Source organism: Muntiacus reevesi, chromosome 17, assembly GCF_963930625.1.
Source record: "Muntiacus reevesi chromosome 17, mMunRee1.1, whole genome shotgun sequence".
NCBI lineage: Eukaryota > Metazoa > Chordata > Mammalia > Artiodactyla > Cervidae > Muntiacus > Muntiacus reevesi.
The window spans coordinates 49,944,171-49,969,098 of NC_089265.1; the positions used below are offsets into that span (position 1 = coordinate 49,944,171).

The window sequence follows — 24,928 nt, forward strand, 5'->3', positions numbered from 1 at the left end:
ATGAGATTTCTAATCTTGCTGCTGTCCTATCCTTAGCATGAAAGAAAGGAAGTGTCAGTCACTCAGTTATGTCCAACTCTTTGTGACCCCATGGACTGTAGCCTTAGCATAAAACTTCCCAATTAGTGGATTCAGGTATATACTGTGAACAGGTTATAAATAAAATGATGGTGAGGGCTCCCATGTGCCTCAGTGATAAAGAATCCCTCTGCCCAGGGAGGAGATGTGGGTCTGATCCCTGGGTGGGGAAGATCCTCTGGAGGAGGAAATGGCAACCTGCTAGTATTCTTGCCAGAAAAACCCCACGGATGAGGAGTCTGGGGGGCCATAGTCCATGGAGTTGCAAAGAGTCAGACATGACGGCGCGCACACACATGAACTTAGGGTGATTCTTCAGCTGGCAGCTAATCAGGGAAAGCTGCAGCAATTGAATCCTGGCCATTCTTGAGCAACTTCTATTTATCTCAGTGAATCAAGCATTTTCTGTGTAGGCCAAAATAGGACAGAATTGAGAAATGCAGTTCATGTTCATGAGTGAGACCCATGTGCATTTTTATGTGTTTTTTGTTGTGTTTTTTTTTTAGGCTAGCATTTTTTGAACTCAACTATCAGTTCCATACAACAGCTGAACTACAGTCTGAAGTAATAAGACACTATTCAAAGCAGGTTTGTCTGAGATTATTTTACAAAAGTACAGACTGATATAAAATAGTGAAACCACATATGTAATATATAATTTAGATTTGGCAAGTATATGAATAGCCATTTTCAAAATTTTAGAACTTGGTTTTTCTCCTCAGGGTTGTGGAAAGAAATTAAGCCCAACAACCATTTCAGATTTTTACCTTTACTTTTCATCTTTGACAGAAATCTTCTTGGATCAGTGTGAACTAGATATAAATCTTTAAATAATAATTAACTGAGTAACTCATCTCACTTAAAAAAATAGATCAAGGGGAACTATTTATCAGTAAGTAACTGAATACAGGATATTTTTAATGTAATTAAGTTGTTTAGTCAAGCTAGATATATTATTTATTGGACTTCTGTCCATCTCTAAGGAGTCCTGAACTGAAGGAGTCCTATATTTTATGGGATAACTTACAGAGCTTTAGGATAACTTATATGGTGGACAGATCACTGAGCATGACTTAAGAAATCTGGGTTTATACTATGGAGAATAGTGTGGAGATTCCTTAAAAAACTGGAAATAGAACTGCCATATGACTCAGCAATCCCACTGCTGGGCATACACACCAAGAAAACCAGAATTGAACCCCAGTGTTCATTGCAGCACTGTTTACAATAGCAAGGACATGGAAGCAACCTAGATGCCCATCAGCAGATGAATGGATAAGAAAGTTGTGGTACATATACACCATGGAATATTACTCAGCTATAAAAAGGAACACATTTGAGTCAGTTCTAATGAGGTGGATGAAACTGGCACCTATTATACAGAGTGAAGTAAGTCAGAAAGAAAAACACCAATACAGTATATTAATGCATATATATGAAATTTAGAAAGATGGTAATGATGACCCTTATGCAAGACAGCAAAAGAGACACAGATGTAAAGAACAGACTTTTGGACTCTGGGAGAAGGCAAGGGTGGGGTGATTTGAGAGAATAGCATTGAAACATGTGTATTGCCATATGTGAAATAGATTACCAGTCCCAAGTTTGATGCATGAAACAGAGCATTCAAAGCCAGTGCACTGGGACAACCCAGAGGGATGGGATGAGGAGGGAGGGGGGTTTGGAACAGGGGGACAGATGTACACCCGTGGCTGATTCATGTCAATGTATGGCAAAACTGCTACAATGATGTAAAGTAATTAGCCTCCAATTAAAATAAATATTTTTTTTAAAAAAGAAAGAAATCTGGGTTTGGATCTCAGTTTTACTGTTTATATGACTCAGCATCATTTGACCTGTGTGCTTCTGTAGTCTATAAAATAGTGGCAGTAATAACAACTGTCACACATAGTTGTAAAAGTGAAAGTATTTTGAATATTCTAAAACTTTATGTAAATAGATCATATTATTTCTCATATTCTAATACCAAATTGCTTTTTTAAACTAAGACTAGTGATGAATAAGGTGATACGGGATAGTTTGAAATTGCTGGTGAGAATGCTAGCCTGAAAAAAAACTAGATATGTGTACTAAATGTAAGGAAGAAAATATTATCTCTGATTATCTGATTTGACTAATGTTTATATTTCGTTTTTAGGCCATTAAACAGATGTATGTACTCATTCTTGGACTTGATGTTTTGGGAAATCCCTTTGGCTTGATAAGAGAATTTTCTGAAGGTGTAGAAGCATTTTTTTATGAACCTTACCAGGTAACATAGTTAATCTTGTACAATATATCACACTAATTCTTTTGAATAAATAAGTTGCTATATATAAAACTGATGATCAGCAAAGTCCTACTGTATATATCACAGGGAACTATATTTAATATCCTGTAAAAAACCATAATGGGAAGAGTATGAAGAAGTGTGTACACACACACACAAGTGTATATGACTGAGTCACTTTAGTGTATACTGGTAACCAATAAAACATTGTAAATGAACTGTACTTCAATTAAAAATAGTGAGAATAACACACCCCAATTGTTAACTTGAGTTGTAGGTGTAAATAGATTTTTGTAAACAACAAAAGGACATTATTTTGAAGCCATGTTAAGAGGTTTTGCAAAATCTTGGAAGAAATGTTTACCTTTTCCTTCAAAACTTAAGACTTTACTAAGAAATACCAAATTTTAAGTGATCTGTTGAAATATTAAAAGTGGATAAAGTTTATACTATAGTAGAATCAAGATTCCCATGGACATGCAGTCTTGCTTTTCACAGTAGTATGGGACAGTAAAAATAAGCATGTAAGCTGACAGTGTGCGAAGCAGTCTTGATATTCAGTGGCAGAAATTATGATTGATCTATGTCCCTTAAAAATTCTTGTTAAAACATTCAAAACACTCCCACTTTGACTTTTAAACAACCATAGAGGTTAATGAAAAATAAAATACATTGATATTTATTTTGTACACTGTAATCTAAAATATTAGAAATACTAAAAATTAAAGTGTTTTTATTTCTTTTTCTGAAAAATTTTCAAGAGTAGTTTGTGGTTACCTTCTCATATATAGCTTATAATCCATGTAAGCATCTTTTGTACACTTTGGTGAGTAGTCATATTCCTTTCTAAGTTTGGATCAACTTCCAGCACTTTATCTTTAAACTTCGAAAGTCATGAGATATCTGAGAATTCTGTTCATGTGAAGTTTTCTTCTGATGTCACTTTCTCTGGGATGTCTTTATTCCTTTTGTCACTACTACCTTCCTTGTATATTTAAACTTTAAAAGTAATAGTAACTTTATTTACTGTGATTCTATTTTGACCCTTTAGGGAGCCATCCAGGGTCCTGAAGAGTTTGTGGAAGGAATGGCATTAGGACTGAAAGCACTTGTTGGTGGAGCTGTTGGTAAGAAACAGGATGCCCACCAAGGATCGCTATGCTAGAAAGTAAGGATATGTTTGGTTTTTACTAAAGGTGTTATAATTTTTCCAGGTGGACTAGCCGGTGCTGCCTCCAAAATCACCAGTGCTATGGCTAAAGGGGTGGCAGCTATGACTATGGATGAAGACTACCAACAGAAGAGAAGAGAAGCCATGAATAAGCAACCAGCTGGTCTTAGAGAAGGCATCACTCGTGGAGGAAAAGGCTTAGTTTCTGTAAGAAGTTTCCCATAGTTGTGAACGTTTGAGGAATATCTTTTAAAGCTACATTCCATGAGAAAGGAAATAGAAAACTTGCATTCACTCAAATATCATTTGGATGTTAGAGGAGCAGTGAGTTGTAATATATTTAAAAAAATATGTCTATTCGAGGTTTTTTGTATTTCCATACAAATTGTGAAATTATTTGTTCTAGTTCTGTGAAAAATACCGTTGGTAGCTTGATAGGGATTGCATTGAATCTATAGATTGCTTTGGGTAGAATAGCCATTTTGACAATATTGATTCTTCCAATGGCCTGGTGCACTGGGAGGACCCTGAGGGGTCGGGTGGGGAGGGAGGTGGGAGGGGGGATCGGGATGGGGAATGCGTGTAACTATATGGCTGATTCATGCCAATGTATGACAAAACCCACTGAAATGTTGTAAAGTGATTGGCCTCCAACTAATAAAATAATATTTAAAAAACAAAAAACAAAAAAAAAAAAAAAAAAAAAAAAATATGTCAGTAGCCGTTAAAATACTCTGTTTAAATAAAATATGTAGGAAATACATTAATTCTTGTGGTATCTAGAAAGCCGAATTCTGTATTTCTTTTGTAAGCCTGATTTGCTTCTTCAAAGTATCACATCAAATTATTGTAAATTTTCATCTGTGCTTTTCCTCTAGGGTTTTGTAAGTGGCATAACAGGAATTGTTACAAAACCAATCAAAGGTAAGTATAATAATTCTTTTGGGTTGATATGTATATTTCATGAGTTGATTCCATTTTCATTCTTAATCCAGTTGTCAAAAACTCTGTCTTTTTTCTTTCTAGGAGCTCAGAAAGAAGGAGCAACTGGTTTCTTTAAAGGTGTTGGGAAAGGTTTAGTTGGAGCAGTGACGAGGCCAACTGGAGGCATCATAGACATGGCTAGCAGTACATTTCAGGGAATAAAAAGGTAAATTCTCCTGATGTAAAATGCTTCAACCAAGAGAAATGAGGTAGATCTGTTTGATCCAAGGCACTTAACTATGAACCCAATAATAACAGCAAGTTGCATATGATCTTCCTAATTGCTTTTAATGCTTTTTTCCATTGCATCATTTCAGCTTCAGTTCTGCTTTATTCATCATTCATTCCCAGCAGCCTTGGGAGGAAAGGTTTGGCAAATTCAGCTTTTTACTTACTTTGATTGAAATACTTTACAATAATGTAATTCTATACATTAGTTATAAAATTAGCAAATGTAGTACTCTAATTCCTTTTCTGAGAAATAAAGAATGACTTTTTATATTCCTCATTCAAACTCAGCTTGTGTTCATACCTTCCTTTATGATTTCATTTGCTGTGAACTATTACATCTTTTCTGTTTATCTTCACTTGTGCAAATAATTTTAAAACATGTTCTTTTTTCCTCCAAATTAAATTTATTATAAGACTAAAATTTAGTAGTTACATTATTGCTGCCTCTATTCTAGAAGTTTGTAACATATAAAACAATTGATTAAATTCATGCTAATGAATTTAACTTAGAAACCTAACTTACAAAGTTGGTAGGTGAATATCTCCCTGATCTTCTTTCCTTTGTATTCTCTCTCACTTCCTGTTCTATAGGAATAATCATTGTCATTAAATGAGCTGCTCCTTTTAAGTCACTATTTCATACTATTCCCATGATGCAGTGTTTACTGTTTTAGTTTAAAGTTAAGATTAGAAAAAAACCTCAGTTTATTTTGCCTATAACTTTGGTTTCACAAATATAATTATTGAGTCATAATCATCAGATAAACTCAAAAGTCAATAAAAATAAGGAATTCTCCATGGCAATCAGAGAAGAAAAAAAAAAGGAATCCGAATTGGAAAAGAAGTAAGACTGTCATTGTTTGCAGATGACATGATACTATACATGAAAAATTCTAAAGATGCTATCAGAAAACTGCTGGAGCTCATCAGTGAATTTGGTAATATTGCAGGCTATAAAATTAATACACAGACATCTCTTGCATTCATATACACTAACAACAAAAGATCAGAAAGAGAATTCAAGGAAGTAGTCCCATTTATCATTACATCAAAAAGAATAAAATATCTAGGAATAAACCTACCTAAGGAAGCAAAAGACTTATACTTTGAAAACTATAAGACACTGATGAAAGAAATCAAAGACCACACAAAGAGATGGAAAGATATACCAAGTTCTTGGATTGGAAAAATCAATATTTTCAAAGTAACTATACTGCTCAAGGCAATCTTCAGATTCAGTGAAATCCCTATGAAACTAATGGCATTTTTCACAGAATTAGACCAGAAAAAATTTATAATTTGTGTGGAAGCACAAAAGACCATGAATAGCCAAAGCAATCCTGAGCAAGAAAGACAACTAGAGGAGTTGGGATCCCTGACTTCAGACTATAGTACAAAGCTCCAGTAATCAAAACAGAATAGTATTGGAACAAAATGAGAGATACAGATCAAAGGAACAGAATAAAAAGTCCCTAGATAAACCCATGCACCTATGGTCACCCTATCTCTGATAAAGGAAGCAAGAATATACAATGGAGAAAACACAGTCTCCTCAATGAGTGGTGCCAGAAAAACTGAACAGCTGCGAGTAAATCAATACAATTAGGATACTTCCTAACACCATACATAAAAGTAAACTCAGAATGTGTTAAATACCTAAATGCAAGACCTGATACTATACTATAGGAAAAGGAGTACGTCAAGGCTGTATATTGTCACCCTACTTATTTAACTTATATGCAGTTTATAAACTTATAAATTTAATTTATTTAACTTAACATCATGAGAAACACTGGGCTGAATGAAGCACAAGCTGGAATCAAGATTGCCGTGAGAAATCTCAATAACCTCAGATATGTAGATAACACCACCCTTAGAGCAGAAAGTGAAGAACTAAAGAGCCTCTTGATGAAAGTGAAAGAGGAGAGTGAAAAAGTTGGCTTAAAGCTCAACATTCAGAAAACTAAGGTCATGGCATCTGGTCCCATCACTTCATGGCAAATAGATGGGGAAACAGTGGCTGACTTTATTTTTTTGGGCTCCAAAATCACTGCAGATAGTGATTGCAGCCATCAAATTAAAAGATGCTTACTCCTTGGAGGGAAAGTTATGACCAACCTACACAGCATATTAAAAAGCAGAGACTTTATTTTGCCAACAAAGGTCTGTCTAGTCAAGGCTATGGTTTTTCCAGTGGTCATGTATGGTTGTGAGAGTTGGACTATAAAGAAAGCTGAGCACAAAAGAATTGATGCTTTTGAACTGTGGTGTTAGAGAAGACTCTTGAGAGTCCCTTGGACTGCGAGGAGATCCAATCAGTCCCTCCTAAAGGAGATCAGTCCTGGGTGTTCATTGGAAGGACTGATGTTGAAACTGAAACTCCAATACTTTGTCCACCTGATGCGAAGAACTGACTCATTTAAATAGACCCTGATGCTGGGAAACATTTGAAGGCAGAAGGAGAAGGAAACACAACAGGATGATATGGTTGGATGGCATCCCTGATTCAATGGATATGAGTTTGAGTAAACTCTGGCAGTTGGTGATGGACAGGGAGGCCTGGCGTGCTGCAATCCATGAGGACGCAAAGAGTTAGACACGACTGAGCAACTGAACTGAACTAAACTGGAGACCAGATACTGTAAAACTCTTAGAGGAAAACATAGGCAGAATACTCTGACATAATTCGCAGCAAGATCTTTTTTGATCCACCTCCTAAAGTAATGAAAACAAAAATAAAAACAAAAGTAAACAAATGGGACCTAATTAAACTTAAAAACTTTTGCACAGCAAAGAAAACCATAAACAAAACAAAAAGACCACCCTGAGAGTTGGCAAAAATATTTGCAAACAAAGCAACTGACAACAGATTGATGAGTTCCTCTTCGCTTTCTGCCATAAGGGTGGTGTATTCTGCATATCTGAGGTTATTGATATTTCTCCCGGCAATCTTGATTCCAGCTTGTGCTTCATTCAGTCCAGGATTTCTCATGATGTACTCTATGTCTGCTTTATTGACAATGCCAAAGCCTTTGTGTGGATCACAACAAACTGTGGGAAATTCTTAAAAGAGATGGGCAGACCACCTGACCTGCCTCCTGAGAAATCTGTATGCAGGTCAAGAAGCAACACTTAGAACTGGACATGGAACAACAGACTGGTTCCAAATTGGGAAAGGAGAATGTTAAGGCTGTATATTGTCATCTTGCTTATTTGAAGCCTAGCTTGGAGAATTTTGAGCATTGCTTTGCTAGCGTGTGAAATGAATGCAGTTGTGCAGTAGTTTGAACATTCTTTGGCATTGCCTTTCTTTGGGGTTGGAATGAAAACTGACAATGGATTAATCTCCAAAATATACAGACAATATACAGACAATAGCAAAGAAACAACCCAATCAAAAAATGTGTGAAAGACCTGAACAAACCTTTCTCAAAAGAAGACATACAGATGGCTTAAAAAAGCACATGAAAAGATGCCCAGTATCACTGATTATTAATGCTAGAGAAATGCAGATCAGAACTACAGCCAGTCAGAATGGCCACCATCAATAAAACTATACAGACAATAAATGCTGGAGAGGGCGTGTAGAAAAGCAAACCTTGCTGCAAGTTGGTGACAATGTAAATTAGTACAACCACTATGGGAAACAATATGGGAGTTCCTTACAAAAGCAAAAAATAGAGCTAGCATATGATACAGCAGTCCCACTCAAGGCCATTTATATCTGGAGAAAACCATAATTCCAAAAGATACATGCGCCCCCACCCCAGTATTCACTGTAGCACTGTTTACAATAGCCAGGATATGGAAGCAACCTAAGTGTCCATCGACAGATGAACAAGGAAGATGTGGTACAGATATACAATGGAATATTACTAGCCATAAAAAAGAATAAAATAATGCCTTTTGCAGTGATATGGATGAAGCTAGAGATTGTCAGAATGAGTGAAGTAAGTCAAAGACAAATATAAAATATTGTGTATGTGTGGAATCTACAGAAATGGTACGAATGAACTTATCTACAAAGCATAAATAGTTAACAAACGTAGAAAACAAGCTGGTTACCAGGGGCAAGGGAACGTGAAAATGAAGGTTGCTCAGTTGTGTCCGACTCTTTGCGACCCCATGCACTATATACAGTCCATGGACTTCTCCAGGCCAGAACACTGGAGTGGGTAGCCGTTCCCTTCTCCAGGAGATCTTCCCAACCCAGCGATTGAACCCAGGTCTCCTGCATTGCAGGCGGATTCTTCACCAGCTGAGCCACCAGGGAACCCCAGGAATACTGGAGTGGGTAGCTTATCCCTTCTCCAGAGGATCTTCCCAACCCAGAAATCGAACCAGGGTCTCCTGCTTTGCAGGTGGATTCTTTACCATCTGAGATACCAAGGAAGCCTAGGGGTAGGGAAGGGAGGGATAAACTGGGAGATTGGGTTTGACATATACACACGATTATATATAAAATAGATGATAGTAAGGACCCACTATATACCACAGGGAGCTCTACTCAGTCCTCTGTAATGGCCCGTGTGGGGACAGAATCTAAAAAGAGTGGGTGCACGTGTATGTGTAACTGATTCATTTTGCGGTACAACTGAAACTAGCAAACAGTGTAAATCAACTATATTCTAGTAAAAATTAATTCTGAATAAAATGTCCTTCTGTCTGTCTAACAGGAGTTTTTTAAGTCTAATTGTTTCTGCTTTAGTAAAGTCATTTCAGCTCTCTTTTGGTTATTATTTCATTGTATATGTTTTCCCTTCCTTTTACTTTCAATTTATCTATGTCTTTGACTCTAAAATGAGCCTCTTATGGGCAGCACATAATTGGATCACATTTTTTATCCATTCTGCCAATTTTTGCTTTTAGTTGGAGAACTGATCCATACATATATGTCTATACTATGGATACATTACATGCTCTTAATATTTATTGAATGGGTGGATATTTGTTGAATGCATGAGTGATCAAATAAGTGAGTCCATCTCATGTAGGTCCATAGAGTCAAAAATGTTAACATGTTGCCCAATCCAGCAATGTGTATATGTGTTTCAAACAGTACATATCAAGCCTCAGAAAGGAATGTGAAGGTATTTGAACATTAGGAAATCATGTAAAGTGACTTAAAACATGAATAGATAGAAGGAGATAAACCATAGAATTACAGCAATGACCGGGGGGGGGGGGGGGGGGGGGGGAATTCCCTATTTAAAGTCCATTGCTCATTCAAGATTTCAGTAACAATGACCAGAAGCAAACTGTTAGCAAACTAAAGGTAGAGATTAACTTACTTGGCTTCACAAGAAATGCCTTAAAAGAAAAAAAGTTGCTGATATCTGTACTTCATGAAGAACTCTTAGACGCTTTCTTTTTAAAGGTTAGGAACAAGAGAAGGGTTCTTGAATGCCATCTTTAGCATTGTGTTGGAGTAGCTAATAATTGCAATATAGTAGGAAATAGGAAAAGCAAAAGAAGTTAAAAGTCTTAAATTGGAAGAGAAAAAGCAGTACTCATGTGCTGATTCTCTGATTCTTGTCTACAAAGAAAATCCAAGAGAATCTATTAAAAAAATCTTTTACAGTTCTACATTTTTCTAGAAAACTTACACTATTTGTGTCAGAAGACAGGTTTTAAAACAGAGAAGTGAGGTAATAGTCTCGTTTTGTCCAAAAGATCTTTTTTAGTATTAATAGTTACGTTTTAAAGTATACTAGGAGTTTTTGAGTAATTTTTAAAGTCAAGTTATACATTTTCCCTCTAGAGCTACAGAGACTTCTAATGAAGTGGAGAGTCTGCGACCCCCTAGGTTCTTTAATGAAGATGGAGTTATCAGACCTTACAGGTTGAGGGATGGCACTGGAAATCAAATGTTACAGGTGGGTGAAGAAATAACTTATTAATTAAAATTAATTTATCCAGTTTTCTTTTAAGTAGCCAAATATTGCTTTAAATATATATTAGGATATTTGGTCTTTTATATTCTCTGCTTAATTTCATTTAAAGTTTCTTACATTTACTTAGGTTCTAAATGTGCATTTGTTTACTATAAGATTTTTTTTTCTTTTTTACAGGCATCAAAAAGTTTGATATGAAAACAGTTAATGCATGACTTTGCAAGTGAAAGCCAACTATAGATTTTAGTCTTAAAATTTACAAACTACATACAGCTGTTTCAGTATTTTGAATGCAAAGGAAAGCTTTTATATTGGTAACCTTTTGTGTAGAATTTTTACAGATCTGATCTTATTATAGGATATTCTTAGTTCTGTCCTGGGTTTGCTAGAGTTGTTGAAAGCCATTGTGCCTTCATAGCTGATGGTGCTTATTTACCCAGCTAGACCTTTTCTGTTTGGGGTACTTCCTTCAAACCACTAACATTCCAGGTATAATCCTCCTGTCCAGTTAGACAATATAAGGGGAAAAATCATGACTACTGCTACTGTGAATTCTTGGGCTCTCCTTTTCTTTTGAAGTTGCTTAAATGGCCATGACTCTTCTTCCTGCTCTGTGTTTGTATGGTCTGTTTAAAACCCTGTGAAATTAATAAGCAGTTCACAGGAAAAACCAGCATCTTTTAGTAAGGAAAGTTAGCTTTTGGAGCAATAGTAAGTTTGAAAGTGGAGTAGTTTTATCTGTTTACATAGCTTTTACTTTGTAAATTGGACTTTTAAAAATCTGGATTATGCTATAGATAACATTCACAAGGGGATATACCAATTTAAAGTCATTTCTGTGGTTTAGATGTGGAATACTAAATTAAATGATTTATTTTAAAACAAGGAGTCATTCTGTTGTACAGACTTGAAAATATTGCATAGTAATAATAAATTGTGGAGAGATACAGTCTTTCCTCTATAGCCTTGATATTTTAAATATTGTCATGTTTAAAGTGATCAGGGTAAAGATTTCAAATTTTAATATTTTTACCCACTACATGCCCAGTATATAATTTTGCATTAAATGTATTTCCATAAAATATAACCATTGTGTTAATATATGCCATTTAGTTATGTGATTTTACATTGTGTTAAAATGCTTTTAAAGCATCAAAATAATTGCATGTTGAGATAAAACGGGCAGTCTACTAGGAGATCGTGTTCTAAATAGCATGTTGACAGACTCTATAAGGACAGTATATCATTCCTTGGAAATGTTGTAGAAATCCCTCATAGTTATACAATTGAAACATACATACCTACTCAGTACCTGCCTTCCCTTATTAGAACATAATTAACATATTATTAATTCATTTCATTATACTGAATAGTTAATATTCAGTGAAGAGAATTTAGAGTGGTGAAGAGAGGTTAGACATAAATCCTCATTATTAGAGAACAGATGACAAGGAAGCCCTGAGATACCAAAAGTTTCTCATGGTTGATTTCTTGATTTCAGTAACAAGTAAATTTGTCCTACACTTTTTTCCATTGATTGTTTTTGAAAGCTTTAAAGTTTGGGATTTAAGACCATGACTATTGACTGTATTTTTAAACATGCCTATTATTTTCAGAGGGGCAGTCTTAAGAATTAATTGCAGAAAGAGCTGTTTAAATGACAAAATTCACAATCCTTGTCAGCCATTACTTATTTTTCAGCAAGTGCAGTAAGCACTGCATTAGTCTGAATACCTGTAGGAATTCACCAGATGCCTTAGGATGTTTATGTTTGGCATTATTCCCTTACAGGTGTTAAGAAGTGGGTTGTTGCTTTAGTGGTAATGGTAATTTTTTGAATTAAAACTTTACTATTAGCAAACACTAAAACATATAAATACCAGTTCTGTGGCAAAGAAGTAGGTGACACATAATCAATATTTCAAATCTCATCTACCTCGATTTAACCTAAGTGATTTAACAATAATGCCCTTAGAAAATATTTAGTACTTTCAGATGTTGGTCCTTTTATTTTCTAACTTTCTAAAAAGGGTGCTCTGTGTTTATGAATTTATATGTGCCTATATTTGATAACTAAATGTGAGATACACTGACTGTATACCTTTCTGTCTCAAAAGTGACACATTATTATAGTGCTTCCTAGTAGTCTATTCAAGTTGCCTACTAGAGAGAGAAAATAATTCTGATACAGTCATGGAATAATTTACTGATATCATCAAGTTATTTTATACATTAAATGTGCCAACAATTGGAGTTAAGTCTATTAGATTATGAAATATAATATCCATAATTACTGCCCCACTTAGAGCTGAAGTCTTCTTCAAAATTATTGACTTTTTGAACATTTCATAATTGTCCATGTTTTCCAAGCAGTTTGCCATACTTAACTAACATTTGTGCTTCTTTTTTTCTTTACCATGCTTACAGAGAATTCAGGTCTACAGGGAGTGGATTGTGACTCACAGTAGTGATGATAATGATGACGATGATTAGATTCTGAAATGTTAAAATCTATATGTTCTTTGTCATTTTATTTGGGATGTTTCATTAACATGTTTTGTATGATTACTACCATAATGCCTATATGTCCATTTTTAGGGAGATAAAAGTACTTTTTCCTTTTAAAATGTTTTTCTCTTTTCAAAAACAAAAATTAGTGCATTAAGCACCAAAAAAATGTATTTTACAGCCAAAGGGCATGCCGTATATTACAGCATTTGCTTGTATGTATTTTATAGCTTTGCAATAACAGTCTGTCTTTAAGATTTAAAGACAATTTTTTAAAATGTTCGTTAATTTCATTTTAAATTACCTGCTTATTTGTTAGCAAAATGCTGTTTTTAATGTTCTCTGTAGATTTTCTGGGCTGTATTATAATGTCACTGAGTTATGAAAAAAAGAAAAAGAATAGTAGCCAGTCAATAATTTATACTTATTCAGCATTTCAGAAGTATTTTGTCAAATTTCTTTTAATAATAATAAACTTCTGTAACTTGAAGCAATACAAATTTGTTGTTCTATCCCAAAATCTAATAGGTTTAACTACTATTATAAGAAACATTCATGATTTGTTTTAAAGGTTATACAGTGAAATAATTTATAGTCTGAGAGTGAAAAATATGTTCTTTGGTTCTCCTTATAATTGCATTTTATTATGTATAGTTTTTGTGAAACAGTGAACAAAGTTGGTTTTACAGTCATTACATTTTAACTTACATATCCATGTGCTATATCCTTATTGTAATATGTTATGAATTAATTCAGGTCATTAGAAGAATTTTTATAGTAAGCATAGATATATGTATTTCTTTTGGGTAATATTGGAAAAATGTCATAATCTATGTTTCTGAAAGATCTATAAGGAAATCTATTGTATGTTTTGTGTGCCAAAGGCTTTCTTTTTAACATTAACCTAGATGAAAATTTTTGTTCTGTTTTTCTGTTACACCAGATGTACTTAAAAAACACATCTTTTTAATGTACTCTCATTGTATATCTTTCTGTTTAGAAAGTAGCACAGTATTATAATGCTTCCTAGTTTTTAACACTCATTAAATAACTGAGTACTTAATGTACATCAGTTAATGGCTCTTAATAGTATGATGTATAATCCCTTATGACCACTCTGCATTTGGATCAACAGAGGAGCATGTACCTTAATTTATGTTAAGCATTTTGCTTATAATAAACTTATATCAGATTGTAGTAGACAGTTGCCATAATTGTTCAGCTTTTGGTTTATTCAGCCAATAATTAATTGAGTCTCTTCTAATTCTTAGGTTTATCAAGATTTTACCTCTATAAATTATTATTCCCTATTTCTTAGAAAATGACTATTTCAGATTTTTAATTTTGAGGTTACCAAAAACAGAAGTTAAAAATTTATGTCTTGAAATTCTACCTGCCTAGCATTGATTCAAATTAAGTAGAAATCAAGGTTAGGTATGCTAGGATTAAGAAATATGTGACTGTCAAAGAATTTACTGTTTTCCTCAAAATATTATATTCTTATCTTTTAGAATAAGTAAATAAATTAAAACACTGACCATTAAAGTAATCACTACAGGAATCAGAGACAATTTGTATTTGTCAGCATCCACTGCTTTCTTACCCTTGGTCAAAATCAAAGCCTGCTGCTTCTCCCGGAAGCTGAAACAGTCTGTTGTTATGTATAGTGTGTGCCTGAGGAAGGAAGGGTCTGGTAATTTCTTCATTGACTTCTTCGATCGCTGGATCACTCGCAGCTTTGCTAACCATGAGGTCTTTCTAAAGGGGAAAATGCTAAACTGCTTATTTGCAAGACATTTACAACTGAGTTTCCTTTGATTGGTCTGTGACACTTAATTCTGTGGTACAGATTTCATAAATGTCCATAAGAATTTATTTGAAAAAAGTTCTGGATATTTCAGCAGTGCCTTACCATATTAATGAAAACTGGAGGTAGAATTACATTTATTTAAGAATTCCTGAATAGTAAAGAGATTTAAAATAATATTTTAAATTAACTTGTAAACTTTGTTCATGTGGCCTTAGGCATTAGCCCTTGGAAGTGACATAGATTCTTTTAACAGGATAATTGCCCTTGTTCTTTCTGTTTTCTTGCCCCAGTGAAATATTCTTTTCAAACTTCTCTGCTGACAGGTATTAATTATTTTTCTAGTTTTAAAAATGTATTTATTGTTACCTTTATTTGAGAAAAACTCAAGACTGAGGATTGGTGTATGGTTTTTTGATGGAGATGTAGGACTTAGACAAAAATATCTTCTTATTCCTCATCAAATATATAGAAAATGAGTTCAGTTTTGGGATTTTAAATAAAATGAACAGTTATTTTGTTGATTAGTGGCTTTATAATTAATTAGAACTTTAAAACTGAGAGTTTCCATCTAATTAAGTCTACTGAGAAAACTGAGTTTGAAAGATTGACTATGTAATACCATAGCTTTCCATATCCTTTAATTTTATTTATGTTCTAAATTTCTGTGCAGTCATTGCTTTTGTATAGAAAAGGAGATGGAGGGGAGGGTCTTCTGTCTTCTTCCTGAAGGGAATAATCATTCATTCTCTATTTCCTTTGTGTCTACTTGACATTTGAATAGCATAGGGAAAACTGACAGGAAGAAAAATTTATAAAAATCCTGAGTTTGTGAATACCTATTACCATGGATAAATAATCTGAATATAAGAACATGTAAATGAAATTATTTAGTGTTCACATTGGTTTAGATATAACAAATGAAGTCCAGAATAATATTACTGACTTTGAATATTGCTTATTAAAAAGAAAGTTGAAATTTTCAGTTTGCTTCTGTTTTTAAAAGGATCAGAATTTTCTAAATTTTACCGTCTGAAATTGTTCAAAGCACATATATCATTGTGCAGTGTTGAGTGGTGACTTTAAGGTCACATTATGAAAATTTACAGATGGAGCCATGTTAGATCTGTGACTAGGACATCAAAGTTCAACATGAAATATGAGCTGCTGTGTTTTATATTCCAAAGTCTTGTACACTGTCAAATGATGACTGCTGTAATAGCTGCTTTAGTTTGTCTGGTTTAAATCTTACGGTGGAGTTTTGTGTTATGTTCTCCTATAGTGATGGGAGGAGGACCAGAAACAACCATCCCACCTGTTGTTGATTACTTTTCTACTGTACCTTCAAGCCTCAGCTTTTTGTTTTACAGGTTTCCTTACATATTAATAGTTTATTATAAAAGTGCAAAATATTAAAAGATCCTGTAGGGTCTAAACAAGATACACAGATTGTTCATTTAGGTCAAATAATAATTATGATGGATATGTAAAAAGAATGTTAGTTTTATTTATTATTCTATCCCTACACCTTTGAAATAAATGGAGATCAATTAAAATGTATAGGTCGTTAATTTAATCTTTAATTTCAGTGGATGAATATTCAGATTTATGAAGTGCAGTGAGTACAAAGCATACTATACAAAACATTACAGAAAGTCCTGAATCAAAGAAGAATGAAATATATTATTTCAAGTAACAGAGACCATGATGGGGGAGCCAGTTGGAATAATTTATAATGGTCATATGTAGGCATTTATGACTTGGTCTGTCTTAATGTGATAAACCATTTCCATGTCTATCAGTATGATAAATTTAACAGTTTATTTCATATCAACCAATATATAGGAATAGTTTACCTCCAAATATCAGCTTTAAATGTTTAATAATTTTGTAAAACTGGTTTTTAATGTAGCCCTCTTCATTGCATATACATACTCTATGCAGTGAAATGGTAACAGATATCTACTAAATTTGCGTTATGCTATTCCTCTGGATCTTAGAGATCCTTAATTATTTGAGCATTTATAATATAGTCATTGTGTTTTTATCAACAGATAATCAGGATAGTATATTTAATTCTTAATTGGGAATGCTATGGTTTTCTACTATAAGTTATCATTTATGAATAACTTGTTATATATATTATGTCTACAAAGATTTTTCTAATGTATTCAGTAGAACTTGGAGTTTCTTTGAATTAAAAGAATTTATAGAGACTCACACTACTTGGAAAAAGGTAAATCCATTTTGTGAATCACTTGATTTACATTGGTTCTCAATCTACAATTTCAGTATTTTATAGAAGATGTGAAATTTTTCAAAAACTAGATTATTTTCTTCATTGTTAAAGTAATATATGCTTGGTAAAGCAAAATAGGAATAGAAAAGAAAAAATTATCCTATCTCCCCACTATTTATTACAGTGTATTTCACTTTTAAACTTTATTTATTAATTATGATTCAAATATATAAATTTTTGTTATATATTTTTATTTTATTGTAAATTTTTATAAATTGAATCACTTTTTAAAAAATTATTTTTAATTTCTAAAAATTAAAAAAGTGATTGATTCAGTCCCCAATGTAGGAAACCTGGTCTTTATTTCTACAATACATTATAACTGGCAGAACTTTTCTATATTTCTATAGCTGATGTAGAAGATTTTTCTTTTTGTTTATTGATAATCTCATAGATTATTTTTTATTTTTTGTTGGTTTTTTTTAAACTTTTTCTTTTTGATTGGACATATTTTTATCTTTTGACTCTGCCTTTAAAAAAAAAATGTATCCCTTAAATAAATCTTCTTCTCAGAAAATTAAATTATGTGTTTACATGTGTGTATGATCCTTATGATTTTCATTGTGTATGAATATTGACAGCTGTGTTATCCCATGCAGTAACTAATTTGCAACCATTTCAGACATTTAAAATTTTTTTCTGTGTTGTCTTTGACTCTCTTATATCTCTTACAAAGATATCATAGTTGCCATTATATAGAAGGGAGGCTGTTTTTGTTTGTTGTGTATTTCTTTTCTTTCAGAAATTACAGATGTTTATAAGTAGCTTCAAACACTGCCTTAATAGCAATTGGAAGATAACTGCCTTCAGCTGATGTGGTCTTTCCCTTTACTTCGGGAGGAGAATTACAACTGATCTGGAAAAAAGGGCTTATCATAGGCAGTCAGATCACCAGAGTAGTGCTGAACACTCTTGCTGACTTCATCTGAAATTTTGAGTAAGTGGACAAGAACTAGGAGATAAAGGACCATTGGATTTCACTCTTCACTTTTAACTCTTCCTCTCCAGAATCCTACTTCTGAATGGGATGAGAAAACTGAAGAGAGCCAAATTCTGTTCTCACGGCAAATTAAAGTTAGCATCTCAGATAAGGCAGATCCCCTGAAAAGACGATGGATGACCTGTCCATCTGGATACAGTCCTCATACTTCATTTATTAGTTGATCAGAACTCTCTTGGAGAGTCTTTTGACACATCATTTTTGAAAGCTTATACTTTTGAACATTGAGTAGTGAATCCCACTAACTTATTTTGGGCTAGCGGAGTAACTCACCTCACTTAGAATAGTCCAGAATTATATAAAAATATTGTGTGAATAGGAGTTTGAAATTACGTCTTTTTCTGGAGGTGATGGTTTCACTGAGGGGAGGTTCCAGTTTCCTCACTCCAGTGTACAATGAATTTTTAAATTATTTTTTAATCCAATAATGGAAATGAGGCTAATTTGATTACTAAATCATTTTCAAAAGTTTGTCATCATTTCATCCCATAAATTAAAAATAAATCATCACTAGCAATTTGTATTTGTGTGGGCTTGACAGTTTGCAAAGCTATTTAACATACGTGATCATTCAGTCTTCACAAATTATGAAAACAGCTCAGCTTGCTGAAGTGACATGTGCTAAATCACTCATCCCATAAATTTATAAATATATTAAGGAAGGATAAATATTATTAAAATAGGAAATGTAGCACATTTAACTTTAAAAGAAATATAAGTGTTATGCTTAAATAGATTCAACTTGAGTCTTATTTTTGCTTACCAAGGATATACAAGTAGAGTTAAATTTCTACATTAAGTCCTAGTTGAAAAGGTGGTTACTCTTTATTTAGCTAAATGTGCTAAATTGTAACCTGAGACTCAACCCATGATTTCTCTACTGATTATAAGAGTTCTGCCTTACAATGTCCCCTGGTTACTTTCGACAGCAAATAATTCTCATCATAAATTGAGCTTAGTAAAAGTTCATCCATATTTTTTTTTAATGTGTGCTCTTAACAGTAATGTTGTTAAAAGACTTCAGCATAAATTATGAAGTCTTTTTTATTAGCCACATATCCTATGAAAGAAAAGTTGTTCTCCTGCCAAATGAAACGATTCATAGAAAATTAGATTGGAGGCTGCTTTCATTCATCTAAAGACGAAATTTAATGTCATCCATGAAAGGAAGCACCACACATGGTTTTTTGTCAATTGAGTCTTTAGTTGTAAATTCAAATGAAATTGTTATCCTAGTTACTTCTGAGGATGATTCTGATGAACTGTAACTCAGTGAAGATTTACCACTGGAAAAAATCCTACAGGAAGCAATGTGGAAAATGTGCATTTAGACATTTTGTGCACTTTGAATGTGAGTTAGTTGTTTTTTAGTCTTATTATCTTCCAAATAGATAATTATTCATGGGTATTATTTGAAATTGAAGCATTACAAGAGGCATGACACAGCTTGTGGACTATCTGAGTCCATATTTCAATGAGCTGTTAAAATGGGATCCCACTGCATCTACTGGAATACATGTAGTTCTTCTACGTGAACTCATTTTCACAGTAAAAATACTTGGAGGTGCGGTAATAAAATATGACTCAGTGCCTGGATTCTGGAACCATGAAAACCGGAGTTCAATTAATAGCCATTTGTTTTTACTAGCTTTATAGCTTTTAATCTAGTCTGATCTTATATTCTAGACTGTAAAATGGAGATCATTGTACTAACAATACCTTGATGGTATTGCTAGGATTAAAAGTTAGGTTGTGTATATGATTATTAGTACAGTGTCTAATAGGAACTCATTGTTATATTTTCATTATTCCAGATGAATAATAATTTTGTTAGTTCTTGGTCATCATTATTCTCATTTGTCTCCTCTTGGCCCAAAATTATCATTAAATTTTGCCCTTTTTTTTCTTTAAAGGTTAATAGAATAGTTAGAATGTTGTGACAATTTCCACACATTAATTGTATAGAAACACTAAAACCTCAGTAATTTGGACTCATCTGACTATTTTAGTATTTTGAAAGAAATGTTACTGTTTTCAAGTTTATATAGTGTCATGAGTCAGTAAATGTATAGTGTCATGAGTCAATAAATGTTCAGTAGAGGATCTGCTGGAAATGCATTAGGAAAACTTTTGTAACTATCCACTTACACTAAACCACTTTGTCTGGCTCTACTTCTAGATTGCATTAGGTCTGTTGATTAATAGTCTGCTGTTGTCAGTGCACATAATCATGAGCTATTTCTTTCTTATCTCCAGTCTATTTTAGTTGAACCAGTAGGTAACAATTCACATTTCTTAAGATAATACTTTCTTCTGTTTGATTTTATGTCAAGTGTTATGCTCAGCTGTGTAAGGTGTTAGCATGATTTATACTTTGGCTGACAATCAAAATATCTTGTTTGTGTGTGAGGAGACAAAGATATGGGGGGGGGGGGCGGGATTAAACAAAGCCTAATCCTCTTCAGATTTGATGACACGGTCAATGAGATTTAGTTAAAAAAAAAAAAATTTGCCTCACACAATAAGCTGAATATCTCTTCACTTGTGTTTATATCTCTTCTATTTCATATATATATGGATGTATGAAATCACTGAGCTTTCAGGAAGTGAATGTCTACTATATTTGCCCTTGAAGCTTAGTTGAATACCTTGTTCTTCCCGGCCATAACCCTCATGCCTCTTACACTTGAAGTGAATTGATAAATCCTTTTTTATCCCTAAGTTTTATCATATTATTCTAAGGAAGTTATACTTACTGACTTTTTCAGTAGATGATGAATAAGTAGATGAACAAGAGTTGTTCATCTACTTATTTACTTCTTAAATAATTGAGAAATGGTAGCACTTAGCATTTTAATTTTATGTTTACCTCCCTGAATTTTGTCATTTTTAAAGTAAACTTAATTTTTTTAGTATAATCTGTTCATAAACCTTTCACTTTTCCCCCCATTATCTCCTAACCAAATTAGCCAATCTGTAAACCATTATTGGTTATCCAGTAGATTTTTTTGCTCAATAGTATTGTATCTTTTTTTCATCTAGATAAATTTCATTTTCCTTTTATCACTCATGTGAAGTGAAAGTCGCTCAGTCGTGTCTGACTCTTTGCGACCCCATGGACTATAGAATCCATGGAATTCTCTAGGCCAGAATACTGGAGTGGGTAGCCTTTCCCTTCTCTAGAGGATCTTCCCAACCCAGGGATCAAACCCAGGTCTCCCACATTGCAGGCGAATTCTTTACCAGCTGAGCCACAAGGGAATCTCAAGAATACTAGAATGGGTAGCCTATCCATTCTCCAGTGGATCCTCCCGACCCAGGAATCAAACTGGGGTCTCCTGCATTGCAGGCGGACTCTACCAACTGAGCTATCTTAATATATGTAATATATGTATATATTATATGATATATGAGCTATATATTATATATATATGGGCTACCTCAATATATGTAATATATGTTTCTTAATATATACCTCTATGAAACTCCTCTTCTTAAAAAGTCAGATAGTAATCAGATTTTGGTTTTGTTTTTTACTTTACTGTATTCCTATCTTTACCTAATTTTCTTAAATATATTTATACTGAATATTATCACCTTGTATTTGGGATTTAAAGCCTTCCATGTTAATGAGTTGTTCCTATCATCTGCCTTTTCATATTTTGGTTTGTTTTTTCGGAAATGTTTTTGTTATAGAACTCTGCTACTTCATAGCATTTAGATGGTTTGAAAGTGTTAGCTGTATTTTCTATATTACTGTAGTTGTTAGGTAATGTTCTTTTTCTAAAGTACTGGAGCTTATCTGGCAGGAAATATGGATGTTAGTAGAGAGTAACTGATAGAACTGTCTATCCAGTTCCTACTTTTTGTGTGTTTCTAATGTATAACCAATTTGGTTTGGATTTTTTTATATCTAGCAAACTAAGGTTTACATACTCATCCTTTCTATTGTAAAAGAAACCCTTGCCAATAACCATACATTTTAATTGTTACCTATAGATTCTGACAATTATATGCAACAAATGCAGTTTCCTTAGTGTTTCTGTTTATTTCATTAAGAAAATTCTTAAATGATGATGGATAATTTATATATTCTATTAATGAGTAAGGCAAAAAATGCTTTTCTTTTAACACTGTAGCATATAGATGAAACGAACATGTCTAAAGTACCAGCAGTTGTACTTGAAACTTCAGACGAACCCATTGATATTTCTGCCAAACTTTGGTCTTGATGCAAAGACTATATGTGATTCCTAGTTCTGGTATTGCTAATTCTTCATTTATTTTAAAGGATATCACAAATTATTTTAGGAAAAACATTCATTTAGAGTAGATCTATTTAGAGTAGAAGAAGATAGGGTATTAATATTATACTATTGGAACAGTGTTAACCTAAAAAAAATTAAGCCAGTCTGAGCTGCTTTAGCAGCCTTCCATGACAACAGCCAGCATCCAGGGATATTGAAGACATTTTTGAGGTCACGGAAACATGTGACATGGTGTAGTGAAAAACATTGAAATTAGAAATAAACCACTTTTTCTGAGCCCACATTGATAACTTACATGTCTGAAGTACTGACCAAGTGACCCCAAGCAAGTCAGTTCACTGTAATCTTAACCTAATAACACAGGGTTGTCATGAGGATTAGATAGGAAGGACACTTAAATGACCCTTGGTTTCTTCATGTATAAGAGGAAGAGATTAGTTTGGATGAACAATAATATTCCTTGAGGTCTGAAATTCCAGATTTTCAAAGTAATACAAATGATGTTTAGAAAAGTATAAAGGTTCATATGTAGTGAGTTTACAGAGTCAAATAATTTTATCAGGAAATTGTGACCAAAGGCATGACATTTGTAGATTCTTTACAGCATGATGAAAGATGGTTAGCTATCACGGTCTCTCCTATCCATCTATGGGATTTAGTTCCAAGGTTGTCAATTCTGCTGGTTAATCCTGTTGTTCTTCCATAGTCACATGTTTTAATGGAGACTGACCAGTAAAATTTTGCTGCATGTTGAGTTATCTTTGATGTTTATTCAAATACATTCATTATATGTTTCAAAGCGGTTTGATCACTCATGTTTCAAGTTTTACATTTGAGATTTTTTATGAACTCCAAAAAGCATTGCATGAATTACTTTTTATTAGCTTTCTTTTTATCAGATTTTATTGTGACTGTTGAAAGTGGTTTAATTACTTAAATGTACAGATCAGATTGGGACTAAAAGTGAAAAGTGATGAAAAGAAATAATAAGTTAAGTTGCAATACCCAAACCCAATATTGAAATAAAAATTGGTTACTTAGAATTGAACCATTAGATTTTAAGTTATTTGAAGATTGTAGTCTATTAATGGGATTTGTAGACTCTTGGCTTCTTTTAGTAGTGCTATTCTTGAGGAAATAAACATTTGTATTCTGTATTTTAAAACTTAGCCATATAGAACAAAAGAAAAGAAATACTTGCAAGCTTATTTTTCTTCCAGTACCATAAAACTGAAACGAAGGATGTAAAATTATAAATAAAAGCTTACCTTGTACCCCCGTCCCCATCTTTATCCTTCCTAAGCCCAGAGAAAAACGCTGTGAACAGATTTGGTGTGTTACCACCAACCCTTCCAGAAATTATTTGTTTTTATGCAAATGTATGTGTTGCTGCTCCTCTCATTCATTCTCGGTAATTTAATTTCTTTTCAGATAGTGTATCTTGCCCAATTTTCAGTATCAGTAGATACTCATCTACCATTTATTACCCTTGTAAGCAGGATTGTTTCTTTTTCTTGATTGTATAGTGTCCTGTTGTATGCCTATACTGTAATTTATTTAAACAATCTCCTGTTTTTGAACATTTAGGTTTTTTGCATTTAACACAACATTACTATGAAGATTCCTATATATATTTCTTGGCATGGCTTTGCATAAGATAAATCATAGCAGTGGAATTTCTGATTCAAAGGATACGTTTATTTGACTTGAATTTTCTTGATTTTGAATTAGGTTAAACATTTTCTCATGTTTATTGTCAGATTTTGTGTTTTGTTGAACTACCTGGTCATATCCTTACATGTTTTCCTATAGACTAACTCCTTTTTCTTCCATTGGTTTGTTCATATTACTAGAATTCTGTGTGTTATGATATTAGTTCTTTATCACTGTATTGACAGATATTTTCCTAATTTATCCTTTGATTTTTATTTTATTTCTATTTATTTGCTTACTGTTTTGCTGTTCATTGGTGTTTAATTTCCACATACGTAACAGTTCTTATGGACCTTGTGTTTTACATTTAGACCTTTACTGTAAAATCATACAAGTGTGGTTTTATTCTAGTACTTTTGTAATTTTATTTTGTGGAATTAATTTGGTGGAAAGAGAGAAACAGAGATCTAGCTTTAGCCAGCAAGTTGCTTGAAGCATCATTTATTTTGAAATGCATATTTTTGCCCAATAATTTGAAATGTTGTGTTGATTTTATAAATACTTATGTTTGGAAATATAGGATTTTATAAAATCCTGTTGTGTTTTGGTCAGTTTCTGGAATCTGTATGCTTTCTATTGATATGTCTGTATATAACTTCCACTAGCACCAAACTGTTTCACACCTGCAACTTTACAAATTGTATTAATGTCAGTGAGGGTAGTTCTTATTCTTCTTTCATAGTTT

General features: G+C 33.2%; 1 protein-coding gene across 2 annotated transcripts in view; it reads left to right on the forward strand.

Moving 5' to 3' along the window:
- The window catches only part of VPS13A (vacuolar protein sorting 13 homolog A), a 253,920-nt gene that overhangs the window by 215,170 nt on the left and 13,822 nt on the right, over window positions 1–24,928 (forward strand). Inside the window, exons 62-69 of one of the 2 annotated variants that reach the window (XR_010659536.1) lie at window positions 585–666; window positions 2,237–2,350; window positions 3,420–3,495; window positions 3,583–3,746; window positions 4,418–4,463; window positions 4,566–4,689; window positions 10,516–10,630; window positions 10,826–18,199. Coding sequence is in view for 1 of the 2 variants with exons in the window: in XM_065908328.1 (XP_065764400.1) it covers window positions 585–666; window positions 2,237–2,350; window positions 3,420–3,495; window positions 3,583–3,746; window positions 4,418–4,463; window positions 4,566–4,689; window positions 10,516–10,630 (721 nt within the window). In the remaining variant the exon portion in view is untranslated. The remainder of the gene's footprint in view (window positions 1–584; window positions 667–2,236; window positions 2,351–3,419; window positions 3,496–3,582; window positions 3,747–4,417; window positions 4,464–4,565; window positions 4,690–10,515; window positions 10,631–10,825; window positions 18,200–24,928) is intronic. The other variant, XM_065908328.1, reaches the window with a different exon arrangement.